The 17,154-nt window shown below is 33.8% G+C and overlaps 1 protein-coding gene across 3 annotated transcripts in view; it reads left to right on the forward strand.

Annotated features, from left to right (window-relative positions):
• LOC111054673 overlaps positions 1 to 17,154 on the forward strand; it is a 190,778-nt gene that overhangs the window by 125,309 nt on the left and 48,315 nt on the right. For all 3 annotated transcript variants that reach the window (XM_039420578.1, XM_039420577.1, XM_039420576.1), the window contains exon 5: positions 16,665 to 16,808. In XM_039420578.1, the coding sequence (XP_039276512.1) occupies positions 16,665 to 16,808 (144 nt within the window). The remainder of the gene's footprint in view (positions 1 to 16,664; positions 16,809 to 17,154) is intronic.

Here is a 17,154-nt window from a genome sequence, read left to right on the forward strand (position 1 = left end):
GGTTCTGGTATTCATCGTATAGGTAGGAGAGGTAGAAAAAGAAAAAGTGAAAGGTATTCAGTGAGAAAACCATCCACCATGAAAAGTGATTTAATTCGTAAAGAGACTATTAAGCAACTCAAAACACATGTAAAAGGAAGAGGATATTATTTAAAGCCATATCCGCAGTATTATGGAGGAGGTAGGTTATTGAACACAGCAAGAACACATATTCCATTCGGTGCAATCGGACTAGTAGGAAAGAAAAAGAAAAGGAGAAAAGTTAAAAGGAAACGTATTAGAAAAACACGAAAATGAATTATTTAAAGTTAGATAAAGCATTATCAAACTTTGATTTGCTAATTTTAGCTAAACTATTAAAAATACCATTACGCGGTGTTTATATGTTGAACAAGCTACCGGATAGAGTACTTACTAATGAAATGATAATAGTAAATTTGGATAGAGATAGTGGAGTTGGATCACATTGGGTAGCCTATCATAAAATAGCTGATAATGTTTACTATTTTGATCCTATAGGGAATTTACAGCCTCCGAAAATGTTAGTAGATTACTGGTGTAAACAAAAGAATATTAATATCTATTATAATATCGATCAGGTACAATCACATACTTCGAATATATGCGGACATCTATGTCTCTTGTTTCTTTGTAATCAGTTATAAGTGTTGAATGCTGAGAGAAGGATCTATAAAATGGTTGTTATAACATTATCATCAGATACGAGTGAGCTTTATGAAACTTTACCAGAAGTACTAGAACTTTCAAGCGAAACTGAATGGGAGATAGGCTTAATAAATTTGTGGACTTTCAACTCAATACCTAATGTAGAGAAAGGAAAGAATTCTAGTTTCAAATTCGGTGATAATCTAGTGAAACTGGAAACAGGATCATATGAGATTGATACGATTATAGAAGCATTAAAAGAAAAATTAAACATAAGCGATGAATCTAATGATTTAAAAATTATAGGTAATAACAATACATTAAAAACAGAAATATATTCGAGTAAAGCAATTGATTTAAGCCAGCAAGATTCTATTGCACCGATATTAGGTTTTGATAGAGAAATTTTAGTGCCGAATGTTTGGCATTACTCGAAAAATCAAGTATCAATATCAAATATTTCCTCAATTATAGTTTCATGTAATCTAGTGTGTAGTACATATGCTAACGGGAAAGAAACACATAGTTTATATGAATTCCTACCAAAGGTGCCACCAGGTTATCTGATCAATGAAACACCGAATCCGATAATTTATGTAAGCTTATGTACACATAAATTTCAAACCATTAGCGTAAAGATCACTGACCAGAACGGTAGTTTATTAGATTTTAGAGGTGATAGAATAACAGTGAGATTACATATACGTAAAAAACAGTATTAACATGGGCTTTATTGTTTACAATTCGCAAGCATATTCTAAATATAGACCTGTAAATCAGACTGGATTGAAAAGACAAAATATGAAACCGATTAAATGGAATGTACCTAAAAAGAGGAAAAAGTTAATGTATAGGTACAATGGTGGAGACTTGATTAGTAAGAGTTCATACTCTGTGCCGTTAACATCGAAAAACGCACGCATTTTAGAGAGATTAGGATTTCGTGTTAATTATAATTTTGTCAATGGCAGCAATAAGTGAGATACTAGATGTAGAAAGTGATGTACACTACTATAATGATATTATAAATTTTGAGTATCATACACATGGACCGTATGCAAATCAAAAACTTGAACGCTCAGATGAGGTGAGAATTCCTATAAATTCTATGGATCACTACTGTCTTCCATGTCGTTCGTTTCTGTTAATTGAAGGTCAAGTTGATTGTAGAAGGGATGTGAAAGATGATAAGTCAGATGTAGTGACTGAGACGACAGCAACATATAAATTAATAAGTAATGCAATGAGTTATTTGTTTGATGAAATCAGATATGAGCTTGCAGGTACATCTATAGCTAAATCAAGATTGGTTGGTATAACTTCAACAATAAAAGCATTATTGTTGAAAAATTCATTTGATAAGAATATTTTCCATTTAGCAGGATTTGATCATGATGGGTATACATTAACTGATAATAAATTCAGCTTTTGTATACCACTAAAACTAATTCTTCCATTTTTTGAAGATTTCAAACATGTAATATTGAATTTGAAACAAGAACTTGTACTACTTAGATCATCATCAGATATAAATTGTATTGAATCAGCAAATGGAAAGAAAGTTTCAATAACTTTGACTAAGCTAGTATGGAAGATGCCATATATTGAACTAGAAAATCATAGAAGACTAAAATTTTTGAAAATACTTGATGCAGATAGACCATTAAAATTAGCTTTCAGGAAATGGGAAATTCATGAATATCCAGTTCTCCCATTATCAAAAGAACACAGCTGGACGATACGAACCACTTCTATAGCTGACATTCCAAAATATGTGATTTTAGCATTTCAAACAAATAGGAAATTAATAATGAAAGCTAATATGGCGAAATTTGATTTTTGTCATCTTCATAATGTTAAACTTTATTTGAACTCTCAGTATTATCCCTATGATCATTTTTTGGGTAGTAAAGAGTTAATGTATAAAACATTTCTAGATTTTGCAGTATCGTACTATAATTTACCGGTAAATGCTGAATATGGAAATGCAGTTGATTTTAATACGTTTAAGAGTGAAACACCAATTTTTGTAATAGATTGTTCACATCAATCAGATCACTTGAAGGTATCGACTGATGTTAGAGTAGAAATTGAATTTGAAAAGGCTGTACCAAATTTGACAACAGCATATTGTATTCTTGTAAGTGATACATTAATAGAATATAAACCGCTAACATCGCTTGTAAGAGAAGTGCAATAGGTTTCTAATAGTATGTATAGGTTTGTCAACTTCGCAACAGAGTGCGCGTAAATCAGTAAATAAGTTTAAGTTTGAAGGTTAGTAAGTAGTTGCTCGCGAGACGTGGTGATACACACACCATTGATTCATCGTCAACAGCATTATTCTTGAGGCTACTGCAGAAGATGGAAGAACTAGTTAAGATCAAGGAGGAAGAAGAGGGTGATATTTATGATAGACTTTCAGCTTACTATACCGGTACTAATAGTTCATTTAATGAGATGCATCATTCTAAACCAGTTTCTAAACAAGAACGACAAACATATTCTCGTGCTGTTCAGTGTAATTTAGATAGTGAAGACACTTCGCAAACAGAGACGGAAAGCGAATTGATTGAAGAAGATGAGGTGCTTAATAATGAAGCTGAAAAGGAGAATGCAGTATTGAAAGAAACAGGTGAGTCAGATATTTCAACTTTCTGTGTGGTCGAATTTCATGGATTTAAAAATTATTCGGATAATTCATTTATTCTAAAAGAATTTGCGCTTATTGATACACGTCAAACATATGTTTTATATCATTTCAAACCACCATTTCCTAAATCAGAACTTCCATGGAAATCATATCGTGATGTATCTTGGCTGGAATTTTATCATCATAAGATAAAATGGGAGATGGGAGATACTGAATACTCAGATAATATTATCAAAAGTTGTCTACAAAACTATCAAAAAGTTTATACTAAGGGTAGAGAGAAGATGGAATTTTTAAAGAAATTTCATGCTAATGTTGAAATGATACCAGATAATTTTGAAAGACCGGATTATAAAAAATTTGAAAGTAGTTGGTGTAATGAGATTTGTAAAATACATAGATCGGTTGGTAATGGGCGTTGTGCGCTTTTCAGCGCTAATCATTATCTTTCAGAATTGCTAATAAAGTCAGAAGTAATGTGTAAACAACATGTGGATTATATGTGTGAGAGCGAGAGGATGAGATCTATGAAAAGTTGTCCTTTTTATAATAGTGAGAAAAAAAGAAAGTATGCAAGACAGGGTTTTTTCTACAATGGTAGTAAAGTAATTTGTGTTTATTGTGGATATGAACTGTTTATGCATAGAGCTAGAATATGTAATCTTAATAGCGGTATAAATTCAGTAAATTTTTCAGTCTTGGTTCCGCTGGTATAAATAGAGCTGAAAATGATAGGATGATTCAGTGTGCTATTGAACATCGGTCAGGATGAATCCGGCAAATTGGTTAGCAGCTGAAGATAATTTAGAAAGTAAACTTCGCGAACATTTAGATTGGTTTGATGTATGTGAAAATTCAATCAGTAAAGCTAAAAAAGAAAATCGAGATACAACGTTATTAGTGGAATTACTATCAGTTTTTTTATCAACAGTAAATATTAATGACATTAACGAGTATTTATGTTATTATAGACCGTTTAAATTAAATGTGAATAAACTATTAAAATTAGAAAATGCAGTATTAAATAATATTACGTCATCTATAAACAATGATGAAGTTCATTGACTGTTCATGAACATGTTTGTGCAGGTCTTCGTAGTGTACGTAGTGGGGGAAGAGTATTGAGGGAATGAAGTCAGTAACTTGAAATTGTTATTCATTCTAGATTCAACATTGTACGTGTGTGAACGTGTTTTCAATCATGCAGGACAATCTATCTTTTGATTTGACAAAATTCAACCAAACATCATACGAGGATATTCCAATTGTTCAAATATATGATTTGAAACCTGATTTCAAATATCCGATACAAAAAGCGAGATTAGCACGAACAAAGTGTGGAGTTAGAATTGTAATGAGACTATATGAAATTAACAAGAAGAGCGGCGCGTATTCGTTTTATGATGTTTATCTACCTGAGAAGTATTTATCAACATTGAATGCAGCAACTTTGGATGATTTTAACAGTAGAAAGTATGTAATGAAATGTGAACATAGAGAGGATAAACCATCTTTAATTCACTTGGAAATGCAATAGTAAGAACTCAAAACTAACTTAAACTGGATTGATTTATTTTACTTAGAATTGATCAAACTCAGTGATGTAGGTCTGTCTCATAGTTAAATGTTAACAATTGATATTTCTATATTAGTCTAGATATTTAGTAAATATTTAGTCTACTATAGATAATCTATCAATATTTAGCTAGAGATGGAGATGAAGCACTTTAAAACTTCAACGCCTGCGCTTTTTACTGCATGGATAAAGTGAATATTCGAATTTAATTATATACTATCAAATTATATTCATATTCATTTTTATCCTACAGTCAGGTGGAAAGAAAAGCATATATAAAAGAAAGTAAGCTGTATTTTACTCAGTCTTTACTCAAAAAAAAAATAACCGATCTAACAACTACATCAATGATAGTAAAACGATTGTATGTAGTAACAGAAGCAACAAAGATTTAATAAGTAGAGCTAAATGCTGCTGCTGCTGCTCTCTAATTTCTGATCTAACTCAGTGATGTAGGTCTGTCTCATAGTTAAATGTTAACAATTGATATTTCTATATTAGTCTAGATATTTAGTAAATATTTAGTCTACTATAGATAATCTATCAATATTTAGCTAGAGATGGAGATGAAGCACTTTAAAACTTCAACGCCTGCGCTTTTTACTGCATGGATAAAGTGAATATTCGAATTTAATTATATACTATCAAATTATATTCATATTCATTTTTATCCTACAGTCAGGTGGAAAGAAAAGCATATATAAAAGAAAGTAAGCTGTATTTTACTCAGTCTTTGCTGAGTTCAGCCAGTGTTAACTACAAAAGGTGTTAGTGCATACATAACCTATAAATTATGAGTCAATGCTTTAGTTATTCAAAGTTCAAAAAGCTATCAAGGCTTCTAATGGGTATAACATTTGATGAATTTAATGAACTGGCAAATAGTGTAAGATATTCAAAGTACTGTTTAGATAATGACACTGACAGTAAGGAGGTTAAGCATAACAATCAAAATTCAAACAATGTAAATACAAACAATTCAAGATTCTCTATATTATCCGAAATATATGATTTACTAGATATTGTGATTGATGGTTATGGTCATTTCCATTATGGCTGTAGCTGTGAATGTCCAGTTATGACAATAACTGATGTTAATGAGCTCTGGGAAGCATTATTCGATCTAGCTGAGCGTAAGTGTATGAAAAAGTAAAAACATTAAGCTTAAAGGCGGGCGGCGGCGGGCGGCGGCATAGGGGGTGATGGGGGGACTTGTTTGGAAGGAGGATCTTGCAAGTGTCTACTTATTTTTTTAAAATAAGTACTTGAACAAAAATGGTGGTCTTCAGTAGGAGGAGGAGATTTGGCTGGGGGGGGGGGGTCTGCGAAGTGTGGGGGATTGCTTGGAGGGGGATTCTGCAATTGGTACGCCCATAAATTTGTTTTTTTCAAATAAATACTTGAAATAAAATGGCGGTTTTAGTATCGGTGGGAGAACTGGTCCAGGCGAGGGGTTAGAAAATGGAGTTTCCCCGCGCGGAGCGGGGTTTAGAGCCCCCCTGGGGGATTAGGCTCCGCCCCCTAATTAAAATACTGCTCTGTGATTGGTGCGTTCAAACAGCAATAGTATACTACTTATCTGCATTGCTGGGGTGGAGCTCCTGAAAGTTTTACAGATATGGGACTTGTGGCATTTGATAGAGCTCATTGATAACTATTTTAGGTATGAATTTGATCAAAATCGTTGGAGCCGTTTCCGAGAAAATCACGAAAAACCCTGTTTTTGACATTTTCGCCATTTTAGCCGCCATCTTGAATTGCATTTGATCGAAATTGTTCGTGTCGGATCCTTATAGTGAAAGGACCTTAAGTTCCAAATTTCAAGTCATTCCGTTAATTGAGAGATGAGATATCGTGTACACAGAAGCACATACACTCATACACACACACACACACACACACACACACACACACACACACACACACACACACACACACACACATACAGACCAATACCCAAAAACCAGTTTTTTGGACTCAGGGGACCTTGAAACGTATAGAAATTTAGAAATTGGGGTACCTTAATTTTTTTCGGAAAGCAATACTTTCCTTACCTATGGTAATAGGGCAAGGAAAGTTATAAAGTGGAATTTTTAACATTTCAAGTCTCTTCAAAGTACAGGTCGGTGAATTATATTTTTCGCCGGTTGTAGGATCATGCTACGTTTGAAAACACCTTCACTACTAAGCACAATAGAAGGGGAAAGTGTGTTTAGAAGGAGGGTTGGATACAGGAGCCTTCACGATAAGCCAAGCATTTCGAAGCAATTGGGTTGTTGTAGTGCGGGAAATCCGCCTCCAGTAGGGTAATTACAGCGGTAAAAACGTCATGGATGAATCATCACACTCAACCTTCGTGTCTGAGATGTTTTTGGCACGTGTGTTAATCGATATCAACCAGAACGTTGATGAAGTTGTTCCTAATTTAGATTCACTCATGAATTCACCTTTCACTAATCTCAACGCGAGTGGTATCACTTAATTTACTATCATTTTACCAAGCAGTGATACTATAATATACACAATATTGTACAGCAGTGATACTATAATTCATATTTTTCCTGAACCGCATAAATACGTTCCATCAAATATATTGAATGGAAACGACTCGATATCGTAGAAACCGCTAATTTATGAAAACAATTCACTAGATTCAGTTGTTATCAATCTTTACTAATAAACCGAAAGCTTGAACACTGAGCAGCAGAATTTATAGTATGTCTTAGGACCTAAGATTGGCCACTAGCTTTTGAACAATGAAGGTTGAGCTCTACTTTGATTGGCCGAGAAAAGACACGTCCAAGTAATCCAAATACGGTAATGAGAATCGTTAGACAACAATCAACGTGGAGAAACTTAGTAACTAGCAAAACAATGCTGATAATATATTTTGTAGTTAATATGATAATATGAGGGAGAATTGAGGATTAAATCACTCAAAAGCCAGAAAACACGAAAATACCAATGAAGAGAAACTCATTTTACTCTGTCCAAAGAACGATGAGCGCTGGATGGCTTAATAGCCGACCCTTGCTCCCGCACGCGCAGGCACACATGCCCAGCCTACCTGTGTCATCGATATAATATATTGTATATATTATATGCGTCATCCATGTACTATGTATGCTACATAGTTACATCGATAATGTGTAATGGGTAATTGCGCTAATGGGTATTCTGTGAATATTCTAAGATATTATACTTCTTTAACTGTAATTTTTCCATGATTTGTACTCTCATTACTCAAATCTACATATCACTCCTTTCAAAATGAGTCCAAACATGGTGCATTTGTGACAACTGTAAGCGGGTTTAGTGTCTTGAATATCAAAATAATGAAACGGGACCTTCATACATGTTCATATTTATATATGTTATATTTTATACTAGCAGGTAACCCGTGCTCCTCATAGGGTCTAATTAAAAACTTGACAAACTGCAAATTCGACCTACTGAGATCTTGAAGAATTCAAAATAGGCCTATAACCAACTTTGTTAAATTAAGCATCTATATGCAAAACTTTAAGTTATCCAGTTGTTTTATTTTATTATTTCGAGTCATTGAACAGTCACACTGAAAAATATATTTCTCATTGTTTTTATTTTACTTCTGTTAAAATAAAGAAGTCTCAGATTTAAAAAGTATAACTTGTTATATTGTAACCTATTGTAATAGTTGGTCCATTACACTGTTATATTTTTCATTACAGATATTTGATATTATGACATAGAACTATTATAGTGTAATACCAGCCTTGAAGTTATCACAAGTGTATCGTGTTTGGACTTTTGAAAGGAATAATATTCACAGTTCAGGAATTGGAGTACAAATTGAGTAAAGTTTACAGTTGGAAAAATGTATTTTTCCTCCACCTACTGTCTAAAGTACTTACTTTACTCCTTGAAACATAATACTAAAGTGTCACTTTTCCGCTCTTGGTAGTAAAAAACAGAAAAATAGCACAAGGCGATTCATAGAAGAATCATTATCTGGCAGGTAGGCAGACCGCAAGGATAGTGTATATACCTATATATTATTTTTGGGCAGACCGTCCCTTTTCTCAAACACACAAACAGAAACTACGCTTGTGTGTGTGTGTGAGTTGTAGGAGGTTCGGCTTAATCGTCCAGCGCTCATCGTTCTTTGGACAGAGTATAAGTGGCAAAACTGAACAAAACTTCTATTTTGTAATTTTGAGGAGTGAATATTCTTTTCTATGTGAGTTAAAGAAGTATATCACACAGAAGGATCTTAGAAAACTATGAATCAACCATCATAAATTGAACACGATAAAAACGTGTGGTTTTCACGAAAATACTGGTTCCAGGTAGTGGCAAGCCGAAGCGAATACTCAAATTCTATGAAAAATGAAACTTGAACGAGACAGGTTAAGTAACTGGAATGCACTGAACTACCATCGCCAATCGCCACTCTTGGCACAGCCGACCTCAAGTTCACATTTTTCATACTTCAGTTATAGCTTTCCTCCATCGTTCAGGGACACTCAGGCTTCTAAGATGATTGATGCGGAGCGCTTAAAACGGCCTTTTCCACGTAAGCATTCACCTACCCTAGGCAACATCAACTTTTTGCTTCCCAAATGATCTTCTACGTCACTGCAATGCGAAAGAAGCCTTATTTTCCACCTTGAATAGCCAGTCAGCTAGTTGGCCTATAGAGTTCACATCAATCGTAATTGGCTCTATGTTCGAATGATTATATACGTTCCGATCGAAGGTGGCACAATGGAAAAAATAATCGATAGTTCAATCTTCCTGAATAAATTAAAGAAATTTATCAAAAGTCTCAACTCAATTAATTTGTCAGTAAAAGGAGAGACCCAAAAAGGAATAGATAGCTCTTTCATTTCCCTGATTGAATTGGAAAAATCAGTAAAAAGTTTTCATTGGAAACTACTGCAGTTTATTTGACTAGCTTAAACAGTGATGTTAATTATAAGCTCTGAACAGAAGAGGAAGAATATTTTGAATTCAAAAACTCATGAAATGGAGTTTATACCAATCTAGATCCTATCTACTTAGATCAATATTAATTGTATTGCAAAATATCGGCCAAGAGGTATTCAATGAAATGTGATCGTTTCAACAATTCTAGACAATTTACCATATCTAACTTCAATGAAGTATTTTTATACGGTTACTTAAATGTTCAATTATAAGAAATTGATAGTACCCTTGTTATATTTAAGTCATTTGCAGTACAGTTGTATAATGATAGTAACTGCAATTTGCAGTAGATGCATCCAGGTTAGATGAAAGTTTCGGACCAAAATTATGGTTGTGAACCTTATATAAATTTGGGAGAGGAATAGCACAAGGTTACCTTATTTTTTCTCTCCCTATAATTTTCATGATGTACTTTTTGTATGAATTAATAAAGAATACTTTTGAATTTTATGCAACTTGTTTTGTTTCTCAGCCGTCGCCCGTTGTAGCATAAACGACATCCTACTTTGAAAATTTTCAACTCCAATATCAATTTTGCTTGATTTAGGATGTTCGAAGTTTTTACTCAAATCTGTTTCTTTAGACAAATTAATACAATCTCTTTATATTCTTCTACACATAATCCTGCTTATTTATCAATCTAAATTCTCAGCTATATTTGTTTCTCATCGTTTCAAACCTAGACTAAACTTCTTGTTGATAACTCAATATAGATAGACACGAAAATTCAAAACAGCTACAACAACTACGTGCGGGAAAATTACTGGGAAGTTTTGAACGTGGTTTTCACACTCCGGCTCTGACAATTACATTTCAGAATGCAATCCGTGCTGGAATAATTTTGGAGAGCCACGTGGAAGCAATATTAGAGATTCTGCCAATCAACTGCGATCAACCAGACATGCGACGGCTGTGGGTTGATTGGCAATTCATTAGGAATGGGATGGAGGCTGATGATGTGTGGAATTTTCTGATGCATACTATACAGTAATATGCTTGTGAAATCTGTAATGATAAGAGTGTGTAGTGATTGAGAATTTCACAGTTCTTCAATTTCAACATGAGATCAATTTAACTGTTATCGAATCTCAATATGAAATCAATTGAATATTTTCACCAATGTGAAGTAATAAACAAATGTGAGTGAGAAGATGAGAGATGAGTAAATAATGTGAGTGAGAATTCTTTGACTGTTAAAATACGTATACTTTGATAAAATACGTATAAAACTTATTTTGAAATACAGATACATAACAAGAAAGTTACTAGATTAAATATAAAGAAAAAACAATCTTGTGCTTTCAAAATAAGGTGTAATTGATAATTGTGTCCATGTAATAACATTTTGTTAAAGTGAAAACCTAGAAGACATGACCCTATTTTGGACTTTCCAATGTTAAAACATTCGGGAGAGAAATAGTACAAGGTATCCTCAGTTTTTCTTCCACGATCTGTGATTTATTGTGAGAAAATAAATAAATAGATATAATTTCATTTTGATAGACATTTGAATATTATCTCCAAGACGTTTATCATCCTCGAATTCCGTCAACTTATTCAAAAAATATTATGAAAGCACAAGAAAGATGAGAAATTTGAAACTAATTTCATTCAATGGTCACGTCCAGTAGCGCAGCCTAATAACATAATCAAGATTCTCTGAATCTTTCGTTGACAGGTCAAATTCCAGCAATTTGAATCGTTTGACATTGTTGAGATTGATTCACTCCAGCATATTTGAGCATTTCATACGATCTATCGGAGAAGGAATAACTCGATAAAGTTTTGTTCAAGTTCTCTCTAAGCATCGTCGAATATTGTGTTTCCGTGAGAACGAAGCCACTCGTTGTATGCTGTCTGTTCTCTTGCTATTTCCTCCAACGTCTTTGCACTGAAATCCTCTCTCTTACAACCACTGCTCAGGCTTTCTTATCTGTCAATAGTCCAAACCTCTCTTTGCTCCTCCTACGCTGGTTCGCTTTTTGGATCTTCTTCCATTTGCAATTCACGTCTTTTAACTCGAAGGTGAGTGTCTTAATACTCTCTCTTTCACTCACTGTAAGCCTCTCATAACTTATTCCATCTCGTTTTCTATTCTCTCTGCCTCAATCAAGGAGTAATCCAGCCTTATCTCATTCAGCGATTTCAAAAAAAGATTTTTCTCACATTTTTGTTACTTGAAGATTATGATCGTTTTCACACTCTTGTCAACTCTTACTTGATTGACAACTTCTCAACAGGTGGTCTTATCCACTTTAATGATTGAGACAACATGATAATACAAACAAACTTGCAAACTTCATACAAACTTAATCTACCGTCATTGTACATCCAAGTTATAACACTATATAATCGTTGAATAATTTGTTCTCCCATCGCAATTAGCCAAGTATAGAATGATGAGTTGGCTCTTAATCATTTTTATAATAATAAAAAAACATGATGACATTGTAGAATTGCATTTTTAGTATGAATTTGTTGAAGGAGAATTGATATTGTGGAATTTTTCCACAAGCATTACAGCTGAAGATGTGTTGGTGTCAACACGAAACTGCAGTCCTGTATAAAAGTCTAATAAATGTGGATGACGTGGAATAACTATGGTTTTTGATGAAATTTTAGTGTTGAAAAGTGATTCCGTTTAAAATGAAGATGACGAACGTTATACTCGTGTAATTTGGTGTCTGATGGTTTGTGTCAAACATTAGTATTATTGACTGATGGTATTGTTGAATTTCAAAATTCCTGAAAACAATTCTATATACAAGCGTGAACAACTCATTTCTGAAAATCTTGATTTTGCAATAATTTGTCCAAATGCAAATAGAGTCCAGAATGTCTTGTGAGATTTGATAGTTTGGTCACCATAAAATTATCATATTTCATTATGAAAATATTTTATACTTAACTTCGGGCTCATTACGTATGATAGCTTGGTACTTGACAACTCGTTACTATTTTTTTTATCACACGTCTTATTTATAACGGCAAATTTATCTCGGAAAGAGACAGCTAGCTCACCAGTGTACTTCATTATTTATCTAAATTTATTCTCGAAGAAAATTGAAGAGAAAAGATTTCTCCTCTATAATAAAAGAACTCCAAACTTCTCTATTGAGTATTGAAAACTTAGAAGAAGTAAATTGAAGGCTTATCAAAGTTTCATAATTATTCTAAAAATTTTTCCGCCGAATTGAGGATTGAAAATTGATCGGATTTCTTATTCAGAAAAATTCATTGGAAACTTATCGATAGAAAATGAGTAGTCTCTGATGTGATCAATAATATTAAAAATTCGAAACTGTAATCAAATAAATCTTCTTCAACTTTTGTGGTACGGTACTGCTATCATATTTCTTTCCAAAACTTTGCCTTCAAATTTCTATGTTCAATTGAACAGCACCAATGAAATCTATTGAAAAAGTGACAGAGCCATTGATCTTTCAAAGTTAGATTCTTTTCAATGATGAAAGATGCCAAAGTAAGAGCCAGTTGAGACTCGACCGTCCCTTACTCACAGTATTCGCTCTCTTTCCTCTTTCAACTAACATTATGGCAAAACCTTTGCTAAAAGTCTTCCTGGCGCTCCATAGAAAAAGTTCAACTCTTATAATATTTTTGAAAGGTCTATGTCCTTGACAGCTCCACCTTCTCTTTGGTGGAGCGTCATTTTTTCCAGTTTCTTGAGTGTTGATGAAAATAATATTTCTCAGATAAAATTAGTATGGAATAGATGAATGTGAAAGGGAGAAATTTCCATAAATGATCACCAAAACTAGATTTGATGACTGTAAAGTCTATAATGATGTAAAGCGGAGCTATATTACATTTTCATTGATTTTTGTGACTGAAGTACAGTAATAGAACTTTACATAATAATCTATATCCATGGTAAAAAAGAAAATTATTACAAAAATAAATTATGATTTCACATTAATAAATATGCTCAAACAGGGAATTAGAAGGCAAAAATATTTCGATTGGAAACATAAATATGTTGATCAGCTCTGCTCAAAGGTATAAATTTTTAGTAAGATGTAAATCAAAACATTTTTTTTCTTTGAATTTACTTTTTGGTATATCCAAAGAGGATTTGGATTTAAATCCAAAGAGGAGGGGATTTGGTAAATCCCCAAAAGAATTCATCGTTCGGTATTAGATAGTATCATTCAAATTTAGTTTTAAAAACCAGATTTTTTTATTTCCTGTTCTCTAGAGTATAGTGAACCGAACGAAAACAGTCTAAGTGAGATTGATATAGATCAGTCCCTCCTTTCTTCCTCTCTGCACCTATAGACGTTGCCAACTCATCAGTTGTATTATAAAAAAATTAATTACCATTCTCATTCATAGATAATCAACTTTGGACAACTCCTACTTGGCAAGGTTGCATGTAATCTCATCGGACTATTTTCGTGCGTTTGACTATTATTGTGCGCGACTAATATTGGTGCGGTACCAAATTTATTGATCTTGATTCACTTCAAACTTTAATGCCCACATTAAAATGAAAATGTGCCGGTCAGGATAGGCGAGACGACTAAGGCGTTGTATCCTTCAGTATGCTAGTGCTACCTGGTCGTGGGTTCGAATCCCGCCGAACCCCATAAAATAGGCATTTACGTTTGATCATCTCATAAATCACCCTCGCACTTCCCATTACCCACGCACAAGTAGAAAGCATGTGGGCATCATCCTCAATAAAAAATGAACACAGCTTCTAAGTAGAAGTCTAAGTCACCAAAACTGTGTTACTAGTTCCGAATCGATGTATTGCGTCATCAGGAATGATGAGATTCAGTAGGTACACGGAACAGTTCTTGTACTGTTCATGTCTGATGACGCAATACACGATTTTCAATTTGATTTTGAATAATGAATCTTCATGCTATAATCCTCAGACTGTCTTATCTGTCAATAGTCCAAACCTCTCTTTGCTCCTCCTACGCTGGTTCGCTTTTTGGATCTTCTTCCATTTGCAATTCACGTCTTTTAACTCGAAGGTGAGTGTCTTAATACTCTCTCTTTCACTCACTGTAAGCCTCTCATAACTTATTCCATCGCGTTTTCTATTCTCTCTGCCTCAATCACGGAGTAATCCAGCATTATCTCATTCAGCGATTTCAAAACAAGATTTTTCTCACATTTTTGTTACTTGAAGATTATGATCGTTTTCACACTCTTGTCAACTCTTACTTGATTGACAACTTCTCAACAGGTGGTCTTATCCACTTTAATGATTGAGACAACATGATAATACAAACAAACTTGCAAACTTTATGAAATCATAAACTGCTTCGTCACTTGATTTTCGGTCCAAGAATAATGATTTGAAAATTTTGAATTTTGAAGGTTGGCTAAATACTTCAAAAATGAATCATAATTATATTACAAATAATGTCCAAAACCACTCGAATTACATAAATTGAACATTTTTAACGTAAATTTTACAAAAGTCAAAAAAATCAACAAGAAAATAAATGAATAAATAGATTGAAATAGTAATACAAATTCCATATAGTTACACACAAAAATGTAAACAATTTTGTGCATTGTTAGGATGAAAACACTAACTTGACTTAATGTCCAAACAAATCTCTAGCTTGAATATTCAGTAGCTTTTCAAAATATGAAGTTTGAAAAGTTCAGAACAATTTATTTTAATACTGTACTATTATTCACTTATTTATATACAACTTATTGAACTTGTATATTGTGAAAAAGTGATAGTTCCAGTTGCGTTACTATCGCCCGCTTGCCCATCTGTATGAACCCAAACTTTAATGCTTCATCAAGCCTCATTACTCCAAAACACCATCATTTCATATTCAAATACTGTCGGATACACAGACTGGAAATGATGGGTTCCCTACATTATAATCCTATTATCATAGAGAGATAATAGCGTAAGTAGATATCCCATGGTATAGGACGTTTATGTCGCAACTTTTGCTGTTATCCCAAGCCGATAGTTAACGTAGTTCTTTCCCGTGAAGCTGTGTGACGCTCGTAATCTCTCATACTGTGCCGTTTATACACTCTCACCCCAACAAAACAGTAAAAATCGACAATAATCGACAGTAATCGGCTTGGGATAACAGTAAAAGTTGCGACATAAACGCCCTATACCATGGGATATCTACTTACGCTATTGTTTCTCTATGCTTTACTATTACTTCTCTTAAGCGAGCAATTTCTGTATTTTTATATCTGGTTATTTATATTTATATCTGGTTATTCATGTTCAACGGATCTCGAAAACGGCTCTAAAGATTTCCACGAAATTTGGAACAAAGTAGGTTTATGATATAAAAATTCGATTGCACTAGGTCTCATCCTTGGGAAAACTCGCTAAACGACATTAAAAGGATAATTCATCCTTGGCTGGAACAGCTGAGACTTTCGTCGTCTGTGGATAGTAAAAAAGTGAGTGAGCGAGTGAGTATGTGAAAACTCAAAATATCGCATCCCAGAAATTCATAAAATGACGTATAGCCAGCTGTGAAATATAAACACGACCATTCTAGAGAATAATTGTGTTCTGTTCATCAATAAATAAAAATAACGAGCGAAGCTCGGTGCCCAGATATTAAGTAGTGTTAACATACCTCATTTGGACTGCATTTACTATCAAAATTGGAGAGAGAAGCAGCTTTGGATGTATCCTGTTGATTCTTTTCTAATCATTGATTTTATTCTGTGCTAGCGTTGAAGAGCAAAGTTAATGAAAATTGTTTTAGTATCCGTGCACAATTTGAATTCTGTTCAGTTTTTAAGTAGGTGGATTCTGTTGTGTTGCAGTTGTGAGTCGGGATTCGTTCAATTGGTGGAAGGCGGAGATCCTGTGGTCGATCCAGCTGGAACTCAGATTTGTGGCGGAAACGAGCGGTTTTCACCGCCTGTCGTTCTGTTCGGTGACAAAGGGACTGCAACGCTCATTTTTCAGTAAGTAACACAACCATCTCAAACTGCACCAAACTCTAAACTCACTCTGAACTCTCACTTTAAAATAACCTCTAATGATGGATCTGAAAATGTCCATACACAAAAATAATATCAATGTTTTTTTTGTGTAGTTGAGAAGTTGATATTGTGGTAATTATTCATATTGAATGAAAAAGACTAAGAAGTTGTCAAAAAACCACAGATTTATTGATACTTAGAAAGACCGGTTTCGGTTATTACACCATTGTCAATCTCTGAGAAACATCTACTAGTTTCTCAGAGATTGACAATGGTGTAATAACCGAAACGGTCTTTCTAAGTATCAATAAATTTCTTAGTCTTTTTC

Source organism: Nilaparvata lugens, chromosome 2 (assembly GCF_014356525.2).
Source record: "Nilaparvata lugens isolate BPH chromosome 2, ASM1435652v1, whole genome shotgun sequence".
NCBI classification, from domain to species: Eukaryota; Metazoa; Arthropoda; class Insecta; order Hemiptera; family Delphacidae; genus Nilaparvata; species Nilaparvata lugens.